Raw genomic sequence first — 25,480 nt, 5'->3', positions numbered from 1 at the left:
GTTTCATAATAATATTTAGATAATTTGTTGACTACTGATAGACGTTCCTAGATAGATGATCAGAAGAATTCCTGTTTCTGTCAATTAGAAAAGTTCAATTTCTACTTTTTCTTTTTTTGCCTCAGGGTTTTTTTTCTTCTTCTTTTTTTCCTGTCTAGGCCTCCCTGTAACCTAGACCTGGTCCTGAAACTCAGTGTCACTTTAGGCCAAGGTCTGACACTGTTGGACTCTCTAAGAAAAGAGGAGAATACGTCTTTACTTCATTGCTGTTCTTCCCTAAGTTGGAAGACTCAACAGTAGCAGAAGTAAAACTCCTGGGATAATCACTATGTAGGTGAATCTTGTAGTTCTTGATGTCACCTGTAAAGGCTACTTTGTCTCTGTTGGAAGGAACTTTTTTAGTGTCAAGAATACAAGTAAAGGAATAAGATTGGATCATTAGTCCTCACTTGATTGTCTGTCGCAGTCCAAACCCTTTGAAGTCTTCAAAGCTTATGTTAGGGATCTAGGATGGGAGAGAAGCGGTGAGACCATGCTTTCCAGCAGTAGGTCAGAGGAGGAGAGGAGAGCTGATCCAAGCAACAGGTTATAGGTGGGGAAGAGAAACAGTTAATAATACCCGGAGCCCTCAGAAAGACAAGAAAAGAGATAATACGTGACCAGTGTTTCAAGTATAATAATAAATAGCTTGTTGCCCCAATTGTGGAAAACACTACTGTTGATTTTTTTTGGAGGAGGAAGGGTGTGTTGGGAGTAGGGGCATGTTGGGGATAGAGATTTTGGGGGCACTGATAGTGGAAGGAAAAATGTAAGCTTAGGGTTACTTGTCTTGATGCAGTGTGGTGGGATGGTGTGCCTGTTTCCCAAGTTGTAGATAACTAATAATAACTAATAAGAAACTTTTAGAACACATTCATTTTTAAGTTTATTAATAAATGTTTTTAAAATTGAATTAATGAATGAGGGTTTCAATGTACACCTGTATGTTTTTATAGTAACAGATAATGAGACTTTAAAAATTTGTTTTTGTTCTAACTTTTTCCATACATTTTGTTACATGTTTACTTCTTATCGAATCTTAGTTATAAATTATAAAAAAAGTGTTTTTCTCAGTTAATCAAAGCTCTTCGTTTTCTAGATCTTTCTCAGCTCCACTGATCACTTATCTTGGCTTTTATTTATGTTCAGTGAGTCAAATGTACATGTGGAATTTACCAACTTTTCCTTTATAAATTCACATTTGGGCTGAGAATGAGCTCAAGAAAAGTTAAATCAAAGATTATATTACAATACTCATTCTAGTGTGGAGGGTGGACCTCATAGTTCCTTACTTGATGAACAGTTGATACATAAGTGATTTTATGTTGCACAAATTCTTGTTCACTTATGTGACACTCTGTAATTTTTAAAAATTTGTAATTACTTTAAAGTTACTTTTTTTTGAATCACTAAAAATTGATTGTAATCGTAATTAATGATTACATTGTATATTAGAAAATAAGAATATACATTTTTTCCAATTTACAACTACTGTATTGTATCATATCATATTTTCCTTTTGGTTCATTACCTGTTAATTTGTCAAATGTCCATATTCTTTGGACCTTTTCAAAGTGTGACTTGACAAGAAGTATCTAACTAGACCAAACATTGTAATTTTTTTTTTTAAGTTTTGATTCTGTACTACCATGATTTAATTTCCTTTTAAGTGATAGGACCTTACTTTGAAACCACATTAAAGAGCATTTGTGAACTTTATAGAGACCAGTTCTTTACCAAGTGGAACTTTTACTTCTTTAGTTGACATCATTCATTCTAGTAACTTTTGACTACTAACAAAATTTCAACTAATATTTAGTGTATAAAGTGTGATACGGTTTAGTTCCTTTTTCTTTCTCTTAGGCAGTTCCTACCCACTTCCCACAGTAGTGTACTCTCTAGATTATTCTAGGTCTAGAATTTAACATTGTTTTCTAACATATATCATAGTGCTGTTATCTGATATTTTCATTTCTAGTTGAATCACCTGATTGTATATTTTAGTTTCTAATGTTTTATTTACTTTTGTAAAATATTTTTATAATTCGTCTTTCTTTTCTTGTTAATAATAATGGTAAATAGCCTGTTTATTTCTTTTAGCACCTTTGACTTTTATGTCAATTCAATGCAGTATAGATTATCAAAACACCTTCACTTTTTCTAGTTCTACAGCCTGTCATATTTTGAAAGAAGGTCATTTATCAACATTGAGGGTTTTGTTTTTTGTTTTTGTTTTTTGTATTATTGCAAAATAAATTTCCTGATTATGCTGTTCTTCTTTGGCTTCTGTAAGACAAAGAAAATATTTAAATAGTATTTTTCTCCCAAGCTGATTTTTGGAACATAGCTGATGTTATCACTTAAACTGTGTAAAACAAAATTTCTACTCCGACTAAAATTCTTACCTGATTTTATTTTTGGCAAAGCTTTCTTTAACCGTTAACTAGTTGATGGAGAATGATAGCACAACTTTCTTTAAAAGACAGTTGTTAAATCTTGAAACAACTTTTATAAGGAACTTAGAAACTAAACGTTTTATAGTGTGTTTTCTGAAATTGAATGTACTATGGAAACTTAACTGTGTGAGTAGAATCTTACTCACTCTGTAGAAGAGGTAAAATTCTAGCCAAAAGATTCAGAATTGTTGAATCACTAATAAGGTATGTCTTAGAAGATAGTTTCTGTTTACCTCTGTTTACTTGTGACCTCTCCTATGGCTTTTTTCTTCTGAGAAAAATCCCCTGTAATTTTGCAGTGTTATCTTATCTACCATTTTATCTACTTGTAAGTTATTGGCTCAGTTATTTAAAACTGAAGAATTTTACAGTTTGCCTCTCTCTTTTTTGGTTAAAGTAGTACAAAATGTCAAAAATTAGAAGGAAGGTCACAGTGGAAAATACCAAGACCATATCTGATAGCACATCCCGAAGACCCAGTGTATTTGAGAGGCTTGGACCCAGCACTGGCAGTACAGCAGAGGTGAGTTGTCACTAGTACAGTCACAGGGGTTCTCTTGAATTCCTGTTCTTCAACTTCTTATTTATATCACAAAAGTGAATAGGTTGTTTTATTGTAGGAATATTGGTTTAGTAAATTTTTTCAAATGTGTTTCATAAAAAAGGAGTGAGATGGGCATTAGGGTTTATGGGCTTTTTTTTTTTTGATGTTTTTATTATTTGGGGAGTAATATATCTCAGGTTAGTTGGAATTTTGATAGCATTTATTTTAATTTTGTCCCACTAGCATCTTTTTTTCCAGAAATAAATATGACTAAATATGAAATTTACATAGTAATATCTGTCTCTTAGACACAGTGCCGTAACTGGCTGAAGACTGGCAACTGCCTCTATGGAAACACATGTAGATTCGTACATGGCCCTTCACCCCGTGGTAAAGGTTATAGCAGCAATTATAGAAGGTAAATTGAGAACTTTGAATTGTTCATATACTATTAGAAGATGGCTTTTGTAATTTATCTAGTATAAAAATCTGAAATACTACCATATATTTGGTCAGATTTTCTATTTTGGTGGTAGTCTTATCAATAGCCAAGATCGACAGGATCTTTTTAGTTGTTAATTGCAAGATTAATAAAGATGTTTGCTTTAAAATTAATTTGCTCAAAAATTTGTTTTTGTAATGTATGGCTTACTTTCGTGCCCTGCCCCCCAATTATATATTAAAGTGCTGTTTAAGACGGCAGAATTTCATGGATTTGCTTTTAGTGAGGAGAGACTACTTTCAACTCTTAAAATAGTAAAATTTAAATAAGTATAATTTTAGCTTTTTAAGATGTTGTAAATTCAAATCTTAATTACAAAAGATAATCTAATGCAAGCTCTGTAGGTTAAAATGCATTTGCCAAATCTCTTATCACAATATATTGAGGTAAAGGAAAGTATGTATTTATATGTGGATAAATGTACTACCTATTTAGAATATCATTTTTCCTTTAACAAAGGCAAGGCTAAATTAGACTTTCCTAATAAAAATCTTTTATTTTTTTTTGGCTCCCTCATGATGATTTTGTTATGGTGTTTAAAGATGTAACATACATAAAGATTGTCACAAAAGCAGTTTAAACTTGATGGGTAAACAACTGATTTACCTAGTCCTAAAATTGAATGTGCTGATTGCTTTGGCTTCAGCAACAGTGTAAAAACTGAACATTAGCATTTGGAGATTTCCTTTTTAGTTGGGTGAATTTTTGTGTATGTGTATAGATTTTGAAGTTTAACAGAACTTAAAATTCAAAACCTTAACATTAGCTGACTTTCTGTTCACTTAAATGTTGTACATTGTTAGGTTACTTGTGATGCTGAATACTCTGTTTTATTTGTATTAAGATTGTCATCTGTCCCTCCTGTCAATGTGGGAAAGTTAGTCTTTATAAGTTTCATACCTGTGCAAACACACACATACCTGGAGAAACTGTTTCAATAATTTTAATGTTTTGCTTATATTATTACTGTACTTTTAATACATGCTTTACTTCATCTGTGACATTAACATACTCAAAATTTTTATACAAGAGATGGTTGTGAGGAAAATGGGCAGAGAAATTTGTCTAAAATGGAAAAAAGTGTCATTACTAGATTTAGAATAAAGGATTTTTTTGTTATAATTTTGCTATTTTGTGCATTTTTTTCCCCAATAACTTCCTTTGTATTTGTGTATTTTCCCTTTTTTTTGTAAGGAAGAAAAATATAGTTCATAATGTGATTCAGAGATGGAAAGAAAAGTAATATATTTCAGAAATGCTTACTTAGTCACAAATCATTTAAGTCACTGAGCATTCACTGTATGTAGAGCATTCTGTTAGGTACTGTTTAGGATAGAAACAAGTTTATAATAAACTGTCTTATTATATAAAGGAGACTAGGGCATATAAAATTTACATGTGCATCATAATTATAATTTAAAGCATTTAAGTGCTGGTTCTTTATAAGAAGTTCCATTTACCAGTTCAGCTTTAACTGTTAAAACATTTAATATAGATCTATAAAATGTGCATGTAAATGTTAATGAGATCCTTTAAAGTGAATTGACTGAAATTATTTTTTCACTAATCATGTGATTTGTGTTAATGATTGATAAAGGACTCGATTTGATTGAACAGCTATTACTTGAAATAGATGTGAATATTTTTGTAATTTGTTTATATCCTTTAAAAACATTATACACATTTTTTTTTGGTGGCTAAAGAGGGACATATCATTCCTTGACAACTATTGCCCTCTTTTAATGGTGCTCTAGGAATAGTCTATAAAGGCAGTGTGTTTTCTACCTCTGCTTTATTTTTCTCACTTAGTGATGGTGTGAAAATAATTGAACAGCCATTTATCAAATTGCTAGTATAAATTATGAAGCTTTACCAGTGTTAAATATAAATATGTATATTTTTCCTTAATTAAAAACAAGAGTATAAAAGCAGAGAATAAACTCGTTGAAAATCTTGCTTTGAATTTTTCAACTACTTTCTATTCTGAAATAATTTCAAATTTAAGAAGAGTTGTAAGAATAACATTCAAAATTCCTGTATTTGCTTTCATTCTTGAGATGCGTAAAATATTTTCACAGTTGTTGATGTCGCATCCAACCATATACATGTATAGATGATAATACTGTTGTTTCTAGATTAATTTTGCAGTGCTGTGGTTTAAAACTTTACCTTCCTACTTTTTGCTTTCAAATATAACTAATATATTTATGTGATTCATAGGAAAACAAATTAAGCTATTAATTACAAATTCCTTTCTCTCAGCTCACCTGTAGTTTCTTATTAATATCACCAGTACCTGCCACCCCATGGAGTTTTAATGTATGCATTTTGATTGGTACTGGGAGAAAACTTGTAAGTGATGCTCATATTTTTTTATATATTAATATATAAGCTGAAATTTATTAATTGTTTTTCTGAAGTTTAGGAGCCATGGATAGTAGAAAACTATATTTAGATTTGTGAGGTTATTTCTGTAAATATATTCTTATAAAATGTTATATAAATATAGATTTTTGTTGTTTTGTTTTGTTTTTTGTTTTGTTTTTGTTTTTTGGTTCAAAGGTCACCAGAAAGACCTACAGGGGATCTTAGAGAAAGAATGAAGAACAAGCGCCAAGACGTGGACACTGAGTCCCAGAAACGAAATACAGAGGAGTCATCCTCACCTGTTAGGGTAGGAACGAATTTCCCAAAACAAAGTTAAATTTCAGTAGTGATTTGTCATTTATGTTCTATTTTAAGTATTATCTTGTGTGCTAAATATATGGTAAATGTGTAATGTTGCATTACAATGTTCTATATGGATCATGTAATTTAGAGGGAAAAAGTCCTCTGGAAAAACTCATAATTCTTAACCGTTTTAGTTCTTGGTGGTAGTTAAAATGAAGGGACCTGGTTGGCAGAGCTCCAGCTGAACTTCATAGGGTTTCTGTGCCATGGTGGACATCCGGAGTATTTAAATGTATTCTTAAGTTTTCAGAATTCAGCCAGCCATCGTTTCCTGCCCGCTTCCAAGAAGGGTTGAAGTGCCTTGCAGTAGAACACTTTTAAATTAAAACAGTGAAGGCAAGGCATGGTGGTGACAAACTGAACTAGAAAGCACATATGATCCCAGAATTTAGTGGTGAAACCAAAAGAGAAGCACAATTTATGATGTAGTTTATGGATTAAAAGAAAACATAGATGTTTGTCAGGAATGGAAATTTCCCAGATCTAATTTTTTTTTTTAAAGAAATTTATCGTGCTCTTGTGTGTGCATTTGCAACGAATTTATTGAGATACAGTTCATCCATTTAAAGTGTACACTTGGGCAGCTTTTCACATATTCAGTCATGCTTCCATCACCACAGTCTATTTTAGAACAATTTCATCACCCCAGAAAGAATACCCATAACCTTTAGCGGTCATTTCCCTAGCCCCTCAGTTGACCACCAGCCCTGGGCAAACACTATTCCAGTTACTGTCACTGTAGATTTGCCTATTCTGGTTATTTATATAAATGGAGTCATACAATATGTGAGTCTTTTTGTCACTAGCTTCTTTCACTTAGCATAGTGTTTTCAAGGTTCGTGAAAGATTAGGGGATGTATCAGTATTTCACTTCTTGTTTTTGCCAAGTAATATTCCATTGTATTGAGATATCACATTCTGTTTATCCATTCATCAGTCGATGAATGTTCGTGTTGTTTCCACGTTTTGGCTCTTATGAATAATGCTGCTATGAACATTTGTATACAAGTTTTTGTGTGGCCATATGTTTTTATTTCTCTTGAGTTTATATCTGGGAGTGGGATTGCTCAGTCATATGGTAACTATGTTTAACCTTTTGAGGAACTGCTAGGATGTTTTCCAAAGCAGCTGCACCATTTTAAATTCTTTACATCAGTGTGTGAGATTTCCAATACGCCACATCTTTGCCAAAATTTGCTGTTATCTAACTTTTTGATTATACCTATCCTATTGGTAATCTCATTGTAGTTTTGACTTGCATTTCCCTGATTGCTAGTGATGTTGAACATCTTCTTGTGTGCTTATTGGCCATTTGTATATGTTCTTTGGAGAAATGTCTGTTCAGATCCTTTGTCCATTTTTAGATTGGGTTGTCTTTTTATTGTTGATTTGTAAGAATTCTTTATGTATTTTGGATCCAAGTCCCTTATATATATGATTTGCAAAAATTTTCTCCTATTCTGTGGGTTGTCTTTTCATGTTCTTGATGGTGTCCTTTAAAAAACAAATGTTTTTAATTTGATGAAATCCAATTTATCTATATTTTTGTTGTGCTTTTGGTGTCACATTTAAGAAACTGTTGTCTAATTCAAGGTCAGAAAGATTTATGCCTATGTTTTCTTCAAAGAATCTTAGAGCTTTAGCTCTTGCATTTAAATCTTTGATCCATTTTGAGTTAATTTTTATTTATGGTGTGAGGTAAGGGTCCAACCTCATTCTTTTGCATATGGATATCTAGTTGTCTCATTATAACCTTTTTACGAAAGTTACTGAATTGTATAAGCAGCAACCTCTGATAATTTTAGATATATAGAAGCTTTCTTTTGGCTATTTTGATCCTTGAAGAAAAGCTGTGTCACAGTTTTACATTATAGTTTGTAAAGACATCTTTGGGGACTTAAAGTAATGCAGTTTTAAGTATGTAGCTTTCTAATGTCTGATATGATACATAAAACCGTTTTAGAAATCTCAAATGGTAGTTCTCAGCTGGCAGTATGTATCAAAATCCTTTTGGAGGAGAAATGGTCTTTTTCAAAATATACACGCAGGTACTTTACCCTTAATCTACTGAATTAGAATTTCTGGGTAGGAGCCGAGCATGTGTATTGCATTTTGAAATAACTTTTTATTTCAGAATAATGAATGGACTCCATGGTTTGCTGGTATATGTTTAACAACCACTCAGAAAAAAAAGAAAGCCATACTTTGTAGGATTTACCAATTTCTTTGGTGTAAATACTCCCATCATGGTCAGTTTCAAGCTTCTAAAATGGTATCACTGAATACAGAGTTGGGAAGTGTGGGACTACACACACACAATAAATGTAATTAACCACAAGAGTAAAGTATACTAAAATATTTGGGAAGTGAGTTTTGAATAATTAGTACTGTTGTTTTTAATATTACTTATTTAATTGTTAGTTTTTATAATTTAATTTTTAGTTACAGTTTGTGCAGTTCCTAAAAATTTAACAGTTAGCTCTTGTGAGTCAGTGTGAACTGGCTCCAGCATACCACTAGGTGGACTGTACTTAATGTAAAGGGCAGACATCTGGAATTCATATTCTGAACACATTACTTTAGGAATTGTTATTTAATGCTACTGTCAGTTTCCTTATCTGTAAAATGGAGGTGATAGCTATATTATCGTGTTGCTGTGAAGAAAATATATGTAAAACAAGTATCATGACTGACTCTTCCAATGTGACAGCTTAATAAATGGTATGTACTGGTATTAGAATAGCTCTTAGCCTTTTTTCTCAAATATAAATTGGTTTTAGGCTCTTAATAGGAGATGAATATCGGCATTGGAGATTGAGGTTTTTAACAGATATCAAAGTGTAAGTAGTTGTTGATTGTAAAGGTTTATATGTTCAGCATATCATGTTAGTAGACAGCAAAGTTGGTATTTTGTTAAGACATTTAAAGCCTGATTCTTGCTTTCCATAGATGAGATAGCCCTCAAAGGCACTTAGCTTCATGCACACCTAAGAGATAAAGTCTCAAGATTCAAGAGTAGTCAGGTTTTAGGGAATTCACTATCCAAACTTAGAGAAAACTGTTAATAAGTTAGGATACCAAGTATTAATTATTTTGAGTGCTATATCTGGCACGAAAACAGGTGCTGATCATTTCTACGGTACATTCCCTATTGTAACATGTGTGACTCTTGATCTTCACATAATGAATTTCTATGGGAAAATCAGATGTAGTTTATGTAGGGGGCAAGTATCGCATAGGTAACATAGCATGGCTAAGATAGGATGTGTGTGATTTTCCGCAAACTAATTCCACCGTTTCTCTGCTATTGACCTCAACTCCAATGTGTCTGAGGTTGATAAACCCTGAACTTGTGGAGAGACAGATTCATAAATAGGTAAACTGTAATGCTATAGACTGTGGTAGTATGTCAGAGAGAGATGAACAAAGCTCACAGTGGAGGGAATAAATAACTGCCTGGGGAACCAGAGGAAAATGACATTTGCACTGGATGTTGAAGGATAGATGGGATGAAGGAGGGAATGGGTGAGAGTCTAGGAAGAGGAAGAAAACCAACACAATAACAATAAGGAGTTTTAAAGGACTAGTGTGTTTGAGAACCTGTGAAGCTGTGCGCCTAGAGTGAAAGAATTAATGGCATGTGTATGTGAGATGAGGGCTGAAGAGATCTATCTTGTTTACCAATTCACCTCCAGACCCTGGAACTAGTAAGTTCACTTAACTGAATAAATGAGAAGTGATTCTGATGTGCAGCCATTGTTGAGAACTCCTGATGGTCTCAGGTCTGTGCTGTCCAGTGGGGCTGTTGAGCACTTGAAGTGTAGCTAGTCTGAATTGAGACGTGCTGTAAATGTAAAATACATACTGAATTTCAAGGACATAGTATGAAAAAAAGTCAAATATCTCATTAATAATTTTTTATGTTGGTCATATGTTGCATTGGCAATATTTTGGACATATTGGCTGGTCTAGGTGATCAGAACCATGCTTAACATAATGGAACTGAATTTATCATGGTGAGAGGCTAATTTGAGGTAGTGTCAGTAGGATTTGATGACCAAAAGAATGAGTGGAGGGGAGGTGTTCAGCCTAACTACAGGCTTTCCATGCTATTAACTAAGATGGAAAGGCCCCTTTTGTACGCTAGACTCATAGCATCACGGACTACTAACTTTTGGCACTGTTTTCTGTATTTGCACAAACACTAATATGCTATTTTAGAACATTTGTGAAATAATAAACATATTTTTATGGTACTGGATACTTTCCACCAGTCTATAGAACTTTTCAAATGCAGTAATTGAATTGTGTTTTCTTCTTCTATAACAGAGACTTGTTATTTTACATAATTCGAGCACAAAATTAAAATAGCTTTGAAAGCAAAATTAGACCTGTGAATATAGAGTCAGGAGGAACATTCAAGCATTTGTTGATGATTAGGGCATGCATGTGCTATAGGGAATCTCTGTCTCTTAAGAGAAGCTTTGTGGCCACATTCAAGGAAGTATAAAATAATTCCTCGTTGTGGGAGGATATCTAATAGTTGAGGATTTAGAGATGCCCTATGAGCATCCCTTGCTCACCTGAAATCTTACCTCAGAGCAGATGGGCAATGGTCTGAGTTTATTTGTATGAATTGATCTTTTAAAACATTTTTTTTCTTTTTTAAGTTATAAAATACATTATACATTTACCATTTTAAACATTTTTAAGTGCACAGTTCTGTGGCATTAAGTATATTCACATTGTTATGCAATCTTTACCACCATCCATCTCCAGTATTTTTCATGATCTTTGTTTTTAAAGTCTTAATCTTTTTTGTCAATCTGCTTTCTCATATATGAAATTAAAACCATTGGAATAATGTTTCAACTGATCTGTGTAATATATTTAAAAATATTTTTTCTTAATCTATCATGTTAATGACCTTCTCTGGTTCCAATAATAAGTCATTTTCAGAAGTTTTTCTTTTGAGACTTCAGAATGATGTTCCCTTTTCCTTGTCCAGTATTTTTTCAAAGGTCATTTTTATCATTTCCTACCCCACCTCAACCTGATGACTTATCTTCAGAGAATCTATTTAGACTTGATATTTATCCTCACCTTCACTCTGAATCTATTTAAGATGACTACTATGCAAATTACTTTTTCAGATCTCAGTCTTTAGCTGAATCTCAAGTTGATTATCCAACTTCCAGCCTCTTTCAGGTATTTTATAGGCTACCATTGATTTTGACTTTGCACACTACAGTTGATTTTGACCTACCCTTAGTGCTTGGTTCTCTGGTATTCTGAATTGAGAACTAATTTCTAGCATGAAGCTTTCTGTCTCTGGGAACTGTACCTCCCAGAATGTATACATAATTATTAGTTTTGCTTCATAGTCCCCTACCCAGTTCTATTCCTGTCCCTCATTTCCCTCCCCCCACCACCTAAAAAAATTCCCTTGTTCTTTTTCTACATCTTGATATTTCTGGCTAGATGAGGAAAAAGTTTCACTGATAAGGAAGGAGATAGGACTATATGTGTTATAAAAAGCTGCTTCATGCAATGGAGGACTTTAACTTAGAAGGCCTTATTAACAGTTTTATAACTATCCTGAGTAAGTCTCTTGCACCAATATGTCACAAGTTATAGTGAGAACCAAGCGAGGACGTACATGTGAAAATTCTTTGGAAAGAATAAAACACAGTAAATGTAAAACAGCAAGAGTAGAGAGTCACCAAATTAAAAATTTGAGAAGTGAGTATAGGATTAAGTAGAACAGATGAGTGTTGTTTACCCATTTCAAAGGAAAAGGTTTAGAAGAGAAGGGGAAGGGTGTAAGTGGAGATACAATATATACCACCTGGTAGGAATTTGATAATGTATATATAGTACACGATTGATTACGGTGATTTTTAAATGTAGATTAAAATGTTCACTTTATATAAAAAAAATGTCTTTAGCCTTGTATGATCTGCAAATGTATAATATTTTTTGATAGTATTAAAAGGAGTTCCAGTTGCCAAACCTTGGCGTAAAACAACCATTTATTTTGTTCATGGATTCTGTCAGGAAATCAGAAAGGGCACAGTAGGCATGGCTTATCTCTTCCTTTATGTCTGGAACCTCAGCTAAAGTGCTAGGATGCTGGAAGCGGGAATCATTTGAAGATTTTTTCACTCCCATGTCTGGTTGTTGATGCTGGAAGTCAGCTGGAGGCCTCAGTTTCTCTCTATGTGGACCTCTTTGTTTGGGTAGCACGGGCTTTTTCTCTGATGGCTAGGAGATAGAGAGAGAGAGAGAGAGAGCGCTAAAATCTGGTACTAGGTGTGCTTGTTCCTACTGGGGTGGTGTTTTTTTTAGGCCCTCCCAGCTGACAGAGCAACGAAATATATGTGTGTATACTAATTGGTGTATATGCATATATCTATAAATATTACAAGCAACCGTCTTTATCTGTATTGAGCTGAACATGAGTTCTTATTGATGTCTCTTAACTCTAATTCAGTACCACTATTACTCTTTTGTTCTTTGTTCTTTTTTCTTTTTTTTTTTTTCCTCAAATGTCCCTTCCTTAGCTTGTGGGAGGTCTTTATATTAGATCCTGAGCTCTGTTTAAAAGTTTACTTTACAGAATGTATTCATTTTAAGTGTACCATTTGAGTCTTGACAAATGTACACACCTATATAACCACCACCACAATGAAGATACAGAACATTTCCATCAACCCAGAACATATCTTCATGTCTTTTTAGAGTCAGTCCCCTCTCAAGCCAGGCTCCTGACAACCTCTGATCTGTCACTATAATGGAACCAGATATTATATGTTCTTGGGTCTTGGTTCTTTTAGCACAATAGTTTTGAAATGCAGCCATGTTGTCGTATGTGTCAACAGTTTGTTCCTTTTATTGTGCGTTAGTGTTTTATTATATGGATATGTCAAGATTTGTTATCCATTCCCCAGTTGATGGACACGAGAGTTGTTTTCTGGTTATTATGGCTATTGGCCATATGGTTTTCTGGTTATTTTGGCTATTATGAATAAAGCTGCTATGAACATTTGTGTACAGGTCTTTGTGTGGACATATGTTTTCTGTGGGTAAATACCTAGAGGTGGAATTGCTGAGTCATATGTTATGTGTAAGTTATGTGTCTTTTAACTTTATAAGAAACTGCCAAGTAGTTTTCCCTAGTGGTTATTCCATTTTACATCCTCAACCCACAGTGTATGAGAGTTTCAGTTGCTCTACATTCTTGCCAACACTTGGCATTGCTCTACTGGGTATATAGTGGTTTTAACTTGCATTTCCTTTTTTTTAATTAATTAATTTATTTTTGGCTGCGTTGGGTCTTCGTTGCTGTGTGCAGGCTTTCTCTAGTTGCGGCGAGCAGGGGCTACTGTTTGTTGAGGTGTGCTGGCTTCTCATTGCGGTGGCTTCTCTTGTTGCTGAGCACGGGCTCTAGGCGCGAGGGCTTCTGTAGTTGTGGCGTGCAAGCTCAGTAGTTGTGGCGCACGGGCTTAGTTGCTCCATGACATGTGGGATCTTCCTGGCAGGGCTTGAACCGTGTCCTCTGCATTGGCAGGCAGATTCTTAACCACTGAGCCACCAGGGAGGTCTCTTAATTTTCATTTCTTGATGATTAGTGATGTTGAGCATCTTTTCATGTGTTTATTGGCCTTTTATATATTTTTTGTGAAGTGTCTGTTTATGTCTTTAGCTTATAAGTTGGGCTGTTTGTCTTATTACAGATTTGTGGCTCTTATATGTTCTGAATACCACCAGTCATTTGTAGGATATGTATATTGCAAATATATTTTCCCAGTATGTGACTTGCCTTTTCATTTTCTTTGTGGTGTCTTTTTTTGTTTTTGCTGCACCGTGCAGCATGCGGGATCTTAGTTCCCCGACCAGGGATCAAACCCATGCCCCCTGAAGTGGAAGCACGGAGTCTTAACCACCGGACTGCCAGGGAAGTCCCTGTGGTGTCTTTAAAGATACCCTTTAATTTTGATGAAGTCCAATTATATCCTGCCTGTATTGACACAGCTTCAGTAGTCCTTGATAATTTCTTTGTTTCTGTTAAGATGTTCCCAGCTTATTGTATATATTTTATATCCTCTACTTGGAGTCAGCCATTTTCCCCTACCTACAGCCCTGGTTCTTTTATTGGGAGATGGTATTTCAGGACCACTACTTGGAAACCACTAGATTAGTCGTTTTTAGGGCTTTTCATTGTATTTCACCTAGGAAATACATATGTATCTTCTCTTTAAAAACATGCAAACAAACATGAGTTCAAATAGTTCAAATTTAGAATTGTAAGACTTTTACCTAATTCTTTGATTTTATAATTGTATCACTTTCTCTTATGCTGAAAATTTTAGTCCCTGTTGACATTCATTTGCATTATCTTACATTTAATAGTTCCAGAATAATAATTAACAATAGTATTAATAATATGATTACTTCAAACAGTTTAAGATGTCTTTGTAGTTCTTAGGATATATCCCGTGAGGGAAATATCTGTGATATATGTTTCTTAGGAAGAGATAGTCAAATTATTGTATTTTTTAAAAATTAATTTTTATTGGAGTGTAGTTGATTTTCAGTGTTGTGTTAGTTTCTGCTCTATAGCAAAGTGCAAATTATTGTATTTTAAGTCACTTGAACAGTTGTCTATGTGGTTAAACCACAAAATTGATGAAGTTGGGTTGATTCATTTCATTTTGATTTTAGTTTTAGGGGTTTTTTTAAAATATAATTTTGATTTCTAAGTATATAAAACATTTTCATGGTTTCAAAGTTATGAGACTGATGCCTGCTGGGCTAATAAGGTACCTTATGGTTTCAAAGTTAAATCTACAGAACAGGTTACATTCAGGAAAGTCTACCTTTTATCTCTTGATCACTCTACTTTTTTCCCTATAGATAACCTAAAAACTAAATTATTCATTATCCCGCTACTTTAAAATATATATACACGACTATTTGCTGGTGACATGATACTATATATAGAAAACCCTAAAGACTCCACCAGAAAAACTTTTAGACTAATAAATGAATTCAGTAAAGTTGCAGGCTGTGAGATTAATATACAGAAATCTGTGGCATTTCTATACACTAATAATGATCTATCAGAAAGAAAAATTAAGAAAAATCTATTTACAGCTGCCTCACAAAGAATAAAATACATAGAAATAAATTTAGCCAGGGAGGTGAAAGACCTATACCCTGAAAACTGTAAGACATTGAGGAAAGGGATTGAAGATGACACAAATAAATGGAAAGAAATACCATACTCATGGATTGGAAGAATTAGGATTGTTAAAATATCCATGCTACCCAAAGCAACCTACAGATTTGTTGATTCTTTCAGAATTTCTACATAGACAATCATGTCATCTGTGAACAAAGACACTTATTTCTTCCTTCTCAATCTGTATACTTTTTATGTCCTTTTCTTGTTTTTATTGCATTAGCTAGGACTTCCATTATGATGGTGAAAAGGAATGGTGAGAGGGGACATCCTTGTTTTGTTCCTGAGGTTAGCAAGACAGTTTCTCACCATTAATTATGATATTAACTATAGGTTTTGTATAGATGTTCTTTATCAAGTTGAGGAAGTTCTCCTCTGTTTCTAGTCTGTTAAGAGTTTTTATCATGAATGAGTGTTGGATTTTGTCAAATACTTTTTCTTTGTCTATTGACATGGTCATGTCATCTTTTTCTTTTTTAGTCTGTTGATGTGATGAATTACCTTAATTGACTTTTGAATGTTGAACCACCCTTGCATATCTGGTATAAATCCCACTTGGTTGTGGTGTATAATTATTTTTAGATATTGTTGGATTTCATTTGCTTATATTTTGCTAATGTGTTCAGGAGTTTTGCATCAATGCCCATGAGAGATCTTGGTCCTTTTTTTTTGTTATTTTTCTTGTAGTGTCTTCATCTGGTTTTGGTATTAGATATTTAGGTATTAATGCTGGCCTCAGAATAATTCTGTAAGTATTCCCTCTGCTTCTGCCTTCTGGAAAAGATTGTAGAGAATTGGTATAAGTTCTTTCTTAAATGTTTGATAGAATTCACACATGAACCCATATGGACCTGGTGCTTTATGTTTTGAAAGGTTATTAATTATTGATTCAATTTCTTCAGTAGATATAAGTCTGTTCAGATTGTCTATTCTTGATGTGTGAGTTTTGGCAGATTGTGTCTCTCAAGTAATTAGTCCATTTCATCTAGATTATCAAATTTGTGGGTATAACATTATTCATAGTATTCCTTTGTTATCCTTTAAATGTCCTTGGAATCTGTAGTGATGTCTCTTCTTTTGTTTCTGATATTGGTAATTTTTGTTTTCTCTCTTTTTTTCTTAGTTAGCCTGCGTAGAAACTTGATCTTTTCAAAGAGCTGGCTTTTGGTTTTGTTGGTTTTTCTCTGTTGATTTCCTGTTTTCAGTTTCATTAATTTCTGCTCTAATTTCTGTTACTTTTCTTCAGCTTACTTTAGATTTCAGTTGCTCTTCTTTATCAAGTTTTCTAAGGTGGAAACTTAGATTATTGATTTTAGAGCTTTCTTCATTTCTACTATATGAATTCAGTGCTATAAATTTTTCTCTAAACACTGTTTTCACTGCATCCCACAAATTTTTTTTAAATTTATTTATTTATTTATTTATTTTTGGCTGTGTTGGGTCTTCGTTTCTCTGCGAGGGCTTTCTCTAGTTGTGGCAAGCGGGGGGCCACTCTTCATCGTGGTGCGCGGGCCTCTCACTGTCGCGGCCTCTCTTGTTGCGGAGCACAGGCTCCAGATGCGCAGGCTCTGTAGTTGTGGCTCACAGGCCCAGTCGCTCCACGGCATGTGGGATCCTCCCAGACCAGGGCTCGAACCCACATCCCCTGCATTGGCAGGCAGACTCTCAACCACTGCACCACCAGGGAAGCCCTGCATCCCACAAATTTTGATAAATTGTACTTTATTTTCATTTAGTTTGAAATATTTTGAAATTTGAGATTTCTTCTTTGACCCATGTATTAAGTAGAAGTGTGTCGTTTAATTTCCACATATTTTGGGATTATTCAGCTATCTTTCCGTTATTAATTTCCAGTTTAATTCCATTGTGGTCTGAGATTAGACATTATATGATTTTTGTTCTTTTAAAAGTGTGTTTTATGGTCCAGAATATGGTCCATAAAATGGTCCAGAATGTTCCATGTGAACTTGAGAAGAATGTGTTTTCTACTGTCATCAGATGAAGTAGTCTGTCGATGTGAGTTATATCCAGTAGATTGAAGGTGCTTTTGATTTCAACTGTTTTCTTGCTAATTTTCTCCCTGCTGGATCTGTACATTTCTGATAGAGGGGTGTTAGAGTCTCCAAATGTATTAGTGGATCATGTATATCTCCTTGCAGTAATATCAGTTTTTACTTCATATATTTTGACACTGTTGTTAGGTGCATATATACTAAGGATTGTTATGTCTTTTTGAAGAATTGTCCCCTTTATCATTATGTAATGCCCTTTTGTCCTTGCTAACTTTCCTTATTCTGAAGTCTGCCTGTCTGAAATTAACATATCTACTCCCACTGTCTTTAGCATAGTATATCTTTCTCCATCCCCTTCCTTTTAATTTATATGTGTCTTTATTTTTATAGTTGGTTTCTCATAGACAACATATAGCTAGCTGGGTCTTGTTTTTTGATTCACTCTGACAATCTCTGTGTTTTAATTGGTGTGTTTAGTCTATTGATGTTTAAAGTAATTATTGATACAGTTGTATTAATATCTACTGTAATTGTTACTGTTTTCTATTTGTTATACCATTGTTCTTTGTTCCTATTTTTTTGTCTTCCACTCTTTTTGTGCCTTTTATGGTTTGAATTGAGCATTTTATACTACTACATGTTCTCTCCTTTCTTAACATATCAATTATACTTGTTATTTTTACTTTTTTAGTGGTTGCCCTAGAGTTTGCAATTACATTTACGATTAATTCAAGTCTACCTTCAAATAATACTATAGCACTTCACAGGTAGTCCAAGTACCTTATAATAACAAAATATTCCTAATTCTTTGCTCTGGAATATCTTAAGCGGTATCAGGATTTTCTGCTCTTGAAAGGTTTGGTAGAATTCCCATGTGAAGCCACCTGAGTCTGATACTACTTTATGAAGAAGTTGTGTAAGTAATTTATTTTTCCAGTGGAAATTAGTAGACTTTTGACTTTAAGTCAGGTTTGTTAACTTTTTTTCTAGAATATTATGTACTTTGTCTAGGTTTTTAAACTAGTTTGCATAGAGTTGTGCAAAGAAATCACATTTTTCAGTTTTCTCTGTTCTAATGGCTATTTTCACATTGTCATATAGGATTTTGAATACTTCTGCTTTTTCCCTTTTTCCTTCATTAGTTTAGTCAGTGGTTTATTTGCATCAGCTTTTGGATTTATATATTAGTTCTTTCTCTTTTCAACACATTTATTTCTCTTTATTAATTCCTTCCTTGGTTTATTGTATTCCTTTTCTTTTTTGAATTGGTGGAACATTTATTTATTTATTTTCATATACACACACGTATTTAATGCTATAAGCATTTTTCTGATAACTGCTTTAGCTGAATTCCATGGATCTCATATATCATGCTTTCATTGTCATTATTTTTAAGGAATTCTCATCTTTAGGTTTGTATTTCACCTGTGGTCCAATAATTGCTTAATGGCATGTTTAAAATTTTTCAGATTGAAGAGCCTTTTGTTTGTTTTATGTGTGTATTGTTTTGATTTTTTAAAAAATAACTTCTATATTATTGCTTTTTGTATTTCTTTTTCTCAGATTTGGTAAGATTTTCTTTGTGGCCTAAGATATGGTCAGTTTTTCTGAATGTTCTGCATATGCTTAAAAAGAAGGTATATCTTCTATTTTTTGGCTTTCAGATTCTAAAGTATATCTGAAACATCTGTTGTTTTGATCTCCTGTAGTTTTCATATCTTTGTCTACTTGATCTATCTTGGTTTGAGAATGTCTTTTAAAGTATCTTGTTAGTAGTATGCTTCTGTCTAGTTCACTCCCTGTCTCCTGTAGCTGTGCTCTTCAGTGCTGTATTAGTCGGTACATAGATACAGAAATATTAATAATTGTTCTCTCTTCATTGTAATTTTTAAAATGTGGTGCTTGGAGATGACCTGATTTTTGTTATCTGTTGACTGTTTTTTGAAGTTTATAATCTTATTTGTTTATTTGTGACTCTGCTTATTCTGAGACGAGCTAGTATAATTTTTGTGACCACTTCATAAAAGAAAATCTCTGATAACCCTATTATGGGATTTTTCTTCAGTATAGTATAAACAAAATAAACTACAGTTTCCTAAGTGTAGATCTAAGTTTCTTTACCGTCTGTGTTTCTATAGTGTTAAAAGGATCTGAAATTGCACATCTGTGAATCATTTTAAAATTTCAAAATGTCAGTTATATCTGTCCTAAAAGCTATATACTGAGCTAAGTTGTTGGGCTAATATTCAGGCCAAAAAACCACAATAAGGATTGTTCATTATTTAAAAGTTTTTAGCCTTGATCAGAAGTGTCCAGTTGAAAAGTTTTGAAAACATTAAGGTGAGAACCATAATCTTTTAAATATTAATAATAGCTTTTTGAATTGTTAATAGCTTTGATATAATATGTGATAGTAAATGACAGAAGAAAACTTTGGGTTAACATTAACTTTAACTCGAGCTGCTGAAAGAAGAGTTTTACGTGCTTTCTCAAGAACATAAACAGCAGCAAAACAAAGACAGAATTGAAACCAAGGATTGAGCAGCAAGTGTGAAAGCCAGTAGTGACTTTAAGACTTTTACAGGTATTAGAGCTGCTCAGACACTAAGCCTTGGGCCCATCTGTGAAGAGAGAACTGGTGACTTGGAAGATGGAGTTGAAGAGTTTATCCAGAATGCAGCACATAAAAACAAGGTTATAGAAAATATTGAAGAGGTTCACAAATGTGGGGGAAAAACTTAGAAAACCTAATGTACATCTAATTGGAATCCCCGAAAAAAAACAGAAAATGGGAAAGGCAATATTGAAAGAAATAGTGGCTGAGAATTTTCCATAATTAATGAGATATAAGCCTGCAGAAAGCACAATACATATCAAGTAGATATTATATCATAACTGCAAAACATGAGAGGCATAGAGAGAATATTGGAAACACCCAGAGATAAAAGACAGATCTTTCTACAAAGGAATGATAGACTGATACCATCAGTAACAATAATGGAAGCCAAAATACAGTGGAATGATATTTTCAAAGCTGAGGTGAATGTATGAACCCATAGTTATGAGCCCAGAAAAACTGCTTTTCAAGAATGAGGATATAATAAAGAAGCTTTCTGGTAAAATTAAGAGTGTTGACTACCAGGAGACCTTCATTACTTAGAGAATGTCTAAAAGGATATACATCAGGAAGATGGAAAATGACCTTAGAAGGAAGGTCCAAAATGCAACGGTAAAGGTGAACAGAGAAAACGTTTACTAAGTCAGAAAGTGTATTTTTTTTTTATGGCCAATGCAGTTGTCAGAAGTGTGGCATTGTACTCTGAGGAGGTGAAGTGTGGTACCAAAGGTATGGTATAAATTACCTTGAACTCCCCAGAATGCAATCAGTTTTTTTCATTTTGAAGCTGCATTTTGGTTTGGGGGATTGACCCCAGATTCACTGCTAGACCCTCATTAGTCTAATCTGGTCATAATAATCCCATTCTCCTTGCTAATTCTGTTGATTCAGGAACCAGGCCTAATTCATTTAGCCTGTGGCTATTATCTTGATATCAGTTATTGATTCAGATGTGGCCATGTGACTGAAGTTGGCCTACTCAGACTGAAAGAAAGAATTATTTTGTGATTGGAGAGAGGCACACACTGGGTGAACCTAGATTGCTTATCATCGTGGTAAAAGAAATATGCCTTAATGTGAAGTCAACAGTAGGAATAGCAGAGCTGTAAGAATGGAAAAAAACAACAAGAAAATTTGGTCTCCAGTGATTTCAGTGTGTTACTACATCACCCAGCCCTGAAGTTTACCCTATTTCTAGACTTCATTTTATGTGAGATTGTAATTTAAATTTATATAGCTTATAAGATTATAATTTCTTATTTAAACTCTACCCAAAACACCCCCCCGCAAACAAGTTCATTAATACAAGAATAATTTCAGTTCTATACTAGGAGAGGTAGAAGCTATATGCTCTATGCTGCTCTGGCAGGACTAGGTTAATTTTAGTTATCACATTTTATTGAAGCAACATTGGCAAATTAGTATGCCCAGAGAAGATGACAGAGTAGTGAGGGGTATGAAAATTGTGAAATGTTCATATATGATCAGTGTGTAGAGTATCTTTGGCCTGATATAAGAAGATATTGAAGAGATTTAGTGACAGTGTTGAAATATTTAAATAGCCATCACGTGGAAGAATTATTAGATTTGTTTTGCACGATTCTAGAGGTCAGAACTAGTTCCAATCAATAGAAATTCTGGAGAGGTATAAAAGAGTTGTGATCAGTATGAGAAATAATTTTCTAATATTTAGAACTTTCTGAAAATGGGGGCAAAGAATGCAACAGTGGAGAGCTATCAGTGGAGACCTTGGGAGTAAATCTTTTTTTCCCTGAAATTATTCTATTAGAGGACTTCTATAACTATACAATAGTTAGGAAAAAAATTTCAGCATGGGGTAGGAAATTGAATTATATTACTTCAAAGACCCCTAACATTTTATTATTATGGTTGCTAATCCAGTTATTATAATATTGGTTTTCAGTTCTTTTTGCCTCAACACTTCTTTTTAGATCATATTCTTGGTAATGCCTCCTTACTAGCTAAAAATAAAATTTATAATAAATATAATCTGTCCATACATATAATGTTTAAGAAATAAATATGAATGTAATATAAAGTAGAAATAAAGTGAAAGTAAAGTTCACAATTATTTATTGCATTGCTGAAATGTAAGAGACTTTTAAAACCAAACATTTTTCCTAAGTTAGGCATAGACTTATGTGGCAGCAAAACCTGATTTTAATTGATATGAAGCTTATTATACATTCTTTACCCAGTTGGTGAATTCATATGTTTTGCTGCAAAAATATCAGTATATTTGATTATAGGTTGCTGCTCCAGACCCTACTGGCATTGTTACTTAATATATTTTGAAATCCAAATAATTCTGAATTCATAAAATATCTCATCCCATGGGTACTGGCTAAAATATTGTGGTTCTTTCACAAGTATTTCAACATGTACATGTTCCAGAATGATTAATTTAGAATACGTAATAATCAAATGGTTGTACCTCTAATTAATATGTTTGCGTATAAGAACAGTAAGATGATAGTCCATTCTATTCAAGAAATTACAGGAAGGTGAAAGAGCAGACCATGCTGTACTACATGGGACAAGTTATACCAGACCCTTTATATTTGAATATGATCAGAGAAAGAGGGAAATAATTTTATTTTACAAGGAATAACATGCTTAAACAAGTTATACACTATTGAAGTGGAAAAATGAGGAAATACAACATTTAAAAAAATGACATGAGCCTTAGGTGTTATCAAAATAATTTCCTCTATTATGATTTGAGGTGGGATAGTGACAAAGTATTAGGAAAAAATATATCTCCTAACTTGAAATTCCACCACATATTGAAGCCTGCATTCAATCTCTAGTACTTAATAATAGAAGTTATATGTGATCTCTGGGGGCAGTATTAGAGTCATATTGGAAAACAATAGGTAATAAAAAATTATATAATTTCAATATGTAGGGTAAATATTATGAAATACTTACATAAATTATTAATGAAATTTATTGAGATTATTATATCTGTTTCTAAATCTGTTAAAAATATTCTGTTACAAATTTGCAGATTATTTTGTTTTCCAGTACCAGAATTACTGCTCTGAAACCCTTTTCAACTACATTTGTAGTTGGTATTACAACTACATATAGACAAATGTAGTCTGATACCTTATAGACCAAAAAACCCAGAATATATTATTCAGTAATTTGGAGATGACTTTCTATGAAAATTTTTTGATATAGCACATACTAATGTATATTTATAGTGGGTATAATCTACAGAACATTCAAAAGTTACCTGGGATATAGAATAGCTCTTCATTGATATTCCACAAAATGTGTTTTAAGAATAAAAATAGATGTGTTCCTTTTTCTCCTTTGTCTTATGTACAAATAGGAGTGCATTTCTTTTTTCTTTCTCTTTTTTTGATGTTTTACCGTTTTGTCATGGCTGATAACAATTATATAATCTTTTAATGATATTTGTCAGCCTCTGTTGTCGTACCAGCCACTATATATGTCATTTAGCAATAATACTTACAACATGACTTCATACCTAAATAAGTAAAATTTAGGGGCAGTTATATGCTAGAGTTCTTTAAAAAGAAGACAAAGAGAAATTAATTTGTGTTTTAAGCAGCCAAATTTTATGTCTGGTAATGCCCAGAAAGAACTCTCAGCACTTAATGTCCTTGTGTGTTAGTGTCTTTCTTAGTCAGGAGTTAGTGTTAATAAAAATGAGACATGGTGGGGGGAAGATAACAATTCCATGACACTGGTTATTTTCTTACCACTTAGTAAAATGTGGTTTAGAGTCTTCATCTTATGTAACAGGGTATTTAATTAAATTTTACGAGCTGAATTACTATTGTCCTGCTTTGTCTATAGGCTACTGTTATACCTGGAATAAAATGTAAAACTTCTTGGTTTTTAGCTGCAATGTAAGGATAACTTTTCTAACTATTTTAGTTACCATTTTGGTTTCATCAAAATAGGGAAAATCCCCTCTTTTAAAGCATTTATAAAATTATTAGATGAGTTTGGATTTATCTTTAGGTGTGTAGGTAAATGCTTTTACGTTAGTATATGACAAGTCTTAGATCAGCAATCATATTTCAGAATCTGCTGTGAACGGTGTAACCTTTTTTAAGTCATTTTAAAATATAGTCACTTACAATTCCTCCAGTTGTACTTTATCCGTTTTAAACTTTACCCCTGTAATTTTCACGTAGAAACTGAGTATGTAGTATACTACCAAATGCTTATTAAAGTACTCGATTTTCATTGTATCTTTTAAAATCTTAGTTGCTTCAAACATTTACCAAGTTGCCGTTCTTTAGTAAAATAGATAATAGTACAGTCTTTTCATCGTGATGCTCTAGAACGTGTTACTTCCTCTACTTAGTGGATGTGTGATTATTTGCAAGAGTGATTCTTTAATGAAACAAAGATGAAGTTAGAAATATTCTGTATTATAGTAACTACCTCATGTAGTTTTTATAAATATAATAACCCATATGTATGTATGTACTTTTTAGAAAGAATCTTCAAGAGGGAGACATAGGGAAAAGGAAGACATAAAAATCACTAAGGAGAGAACTCCAGAAAGTGAAGAAGAAAATGTAGAATGGGAAACTAATAGAGATGGTGAGTTTCAAAAAATCTTTGTTTATATAGTCAATTTATTGATTATTCATTTTGTAGACTTCCTGTGGGCTTCAAAACACTTTCCAGCTATAGTTTCAGAATTGTCTAATTGACTTGTGTCCATCTTATTGAGTTATAAGGCAGAAAATGGCATATAGTAGCAGAACAAAAGCAGAGAAAGCTATTCTCCCTAGAACTTACTATACAGCATCACAGTCCTTTGGAATTTTATGACATTTGTAAATCTTTAAGTTCCTCAGTACCAAGGTTTAAAAGAATCTAAATTTATGTTTATTGTTTTGCATAAAATATTAAAAGTGAGATTCTTAAACCTTAAAGACCTACGAAAATTATTTCTAAAGAATTGTTGGATTTCATCTTTCAAGAAATTGAAATCAGATGATAATTGAGACCTGGGATTTGTTCATAAGAAATTAGCAAAATTATCTTGAGTCATTGTCTTTAACAAGTAAGCATTTACTTTCCACACCATGAATGTTCTCTCTTCTCTACTTCTGTGATCTTCTGGAATGTGAGCACTGTAGCCTCACACTACCAAATACAGAGAAGGGGAACTCACATTTGTTGAATGTGTTGGGTGTACTGGGCATTTTAATATAACATATAATTACCTCATTAAATCAGTAGCTTTGTTACTCTACTTATAGATGACAAAACTAAAGAGTTTAAGGATGTAAGCAACTTCCTCATCGGATAGCTGAAAA

At 33.2% G+C, this 25,480-nt stretch overlaps 1 protein-coding gene across 9 annotated transcripts in view; it reads left to right on the top strand.

Moving 5' to 3' along the window:
* The window catches only part of ZC3H13 (zinc finger CCCH-type containing 13), an 87,918-nt gene that overhangs the window by 3,918 nt on the left and 58,520 nt on the right, over nt 1-25,480 (top strand). For 6 of the 9 annotated variants that reach the window (XM_082435360.1, XM_082435359.1, XM_082435358.1 and 3 more), the window contains exons 2-5: nt 2,893-3,018; nt 3,348-3,457; nt 6,104-6,215; nt 24,647-24,755. In XM_082435360.1, the coding sequence (XP_082291486.1) occupies nt 2,902-3,018; nt 3,348-3,457; nt 6,104-6,215; nt 24,647-24,755 (448 nt within the window). In that variant the 5' untranslated portion in view covers nt 2,893-2,901. Of the gene's footprint in view, nt 1-158; nt 331-2,892; nt 3,019-3,347; nt 3,458-6,103; nt 6,216-24,646; nt 24,756-25,480 lie in introns of all 9 variants that reach the window. The other 3 variants (XM_082435354.1, XM_082435355.1, XM_082435361.1) reach the window with 3 other exon arrangements.

Source organism: Balaenoptera physalus (assembly GCF_965194825.1).
Source record: "Balaenoptera physalus genome assembly, chromosome: 18".
NCBI classification, from domain to species: Eukaryota; Metazoa; Chordata; class Mammalia; order Artiodactyla; family Balaenopteridae; genus Balaenoptera; species Balaenoptera physalus.
Note: the sequence above shows the minus strand (reverse complement) of the source record. Positions and strands in the feature narration are given on the sequence as shown.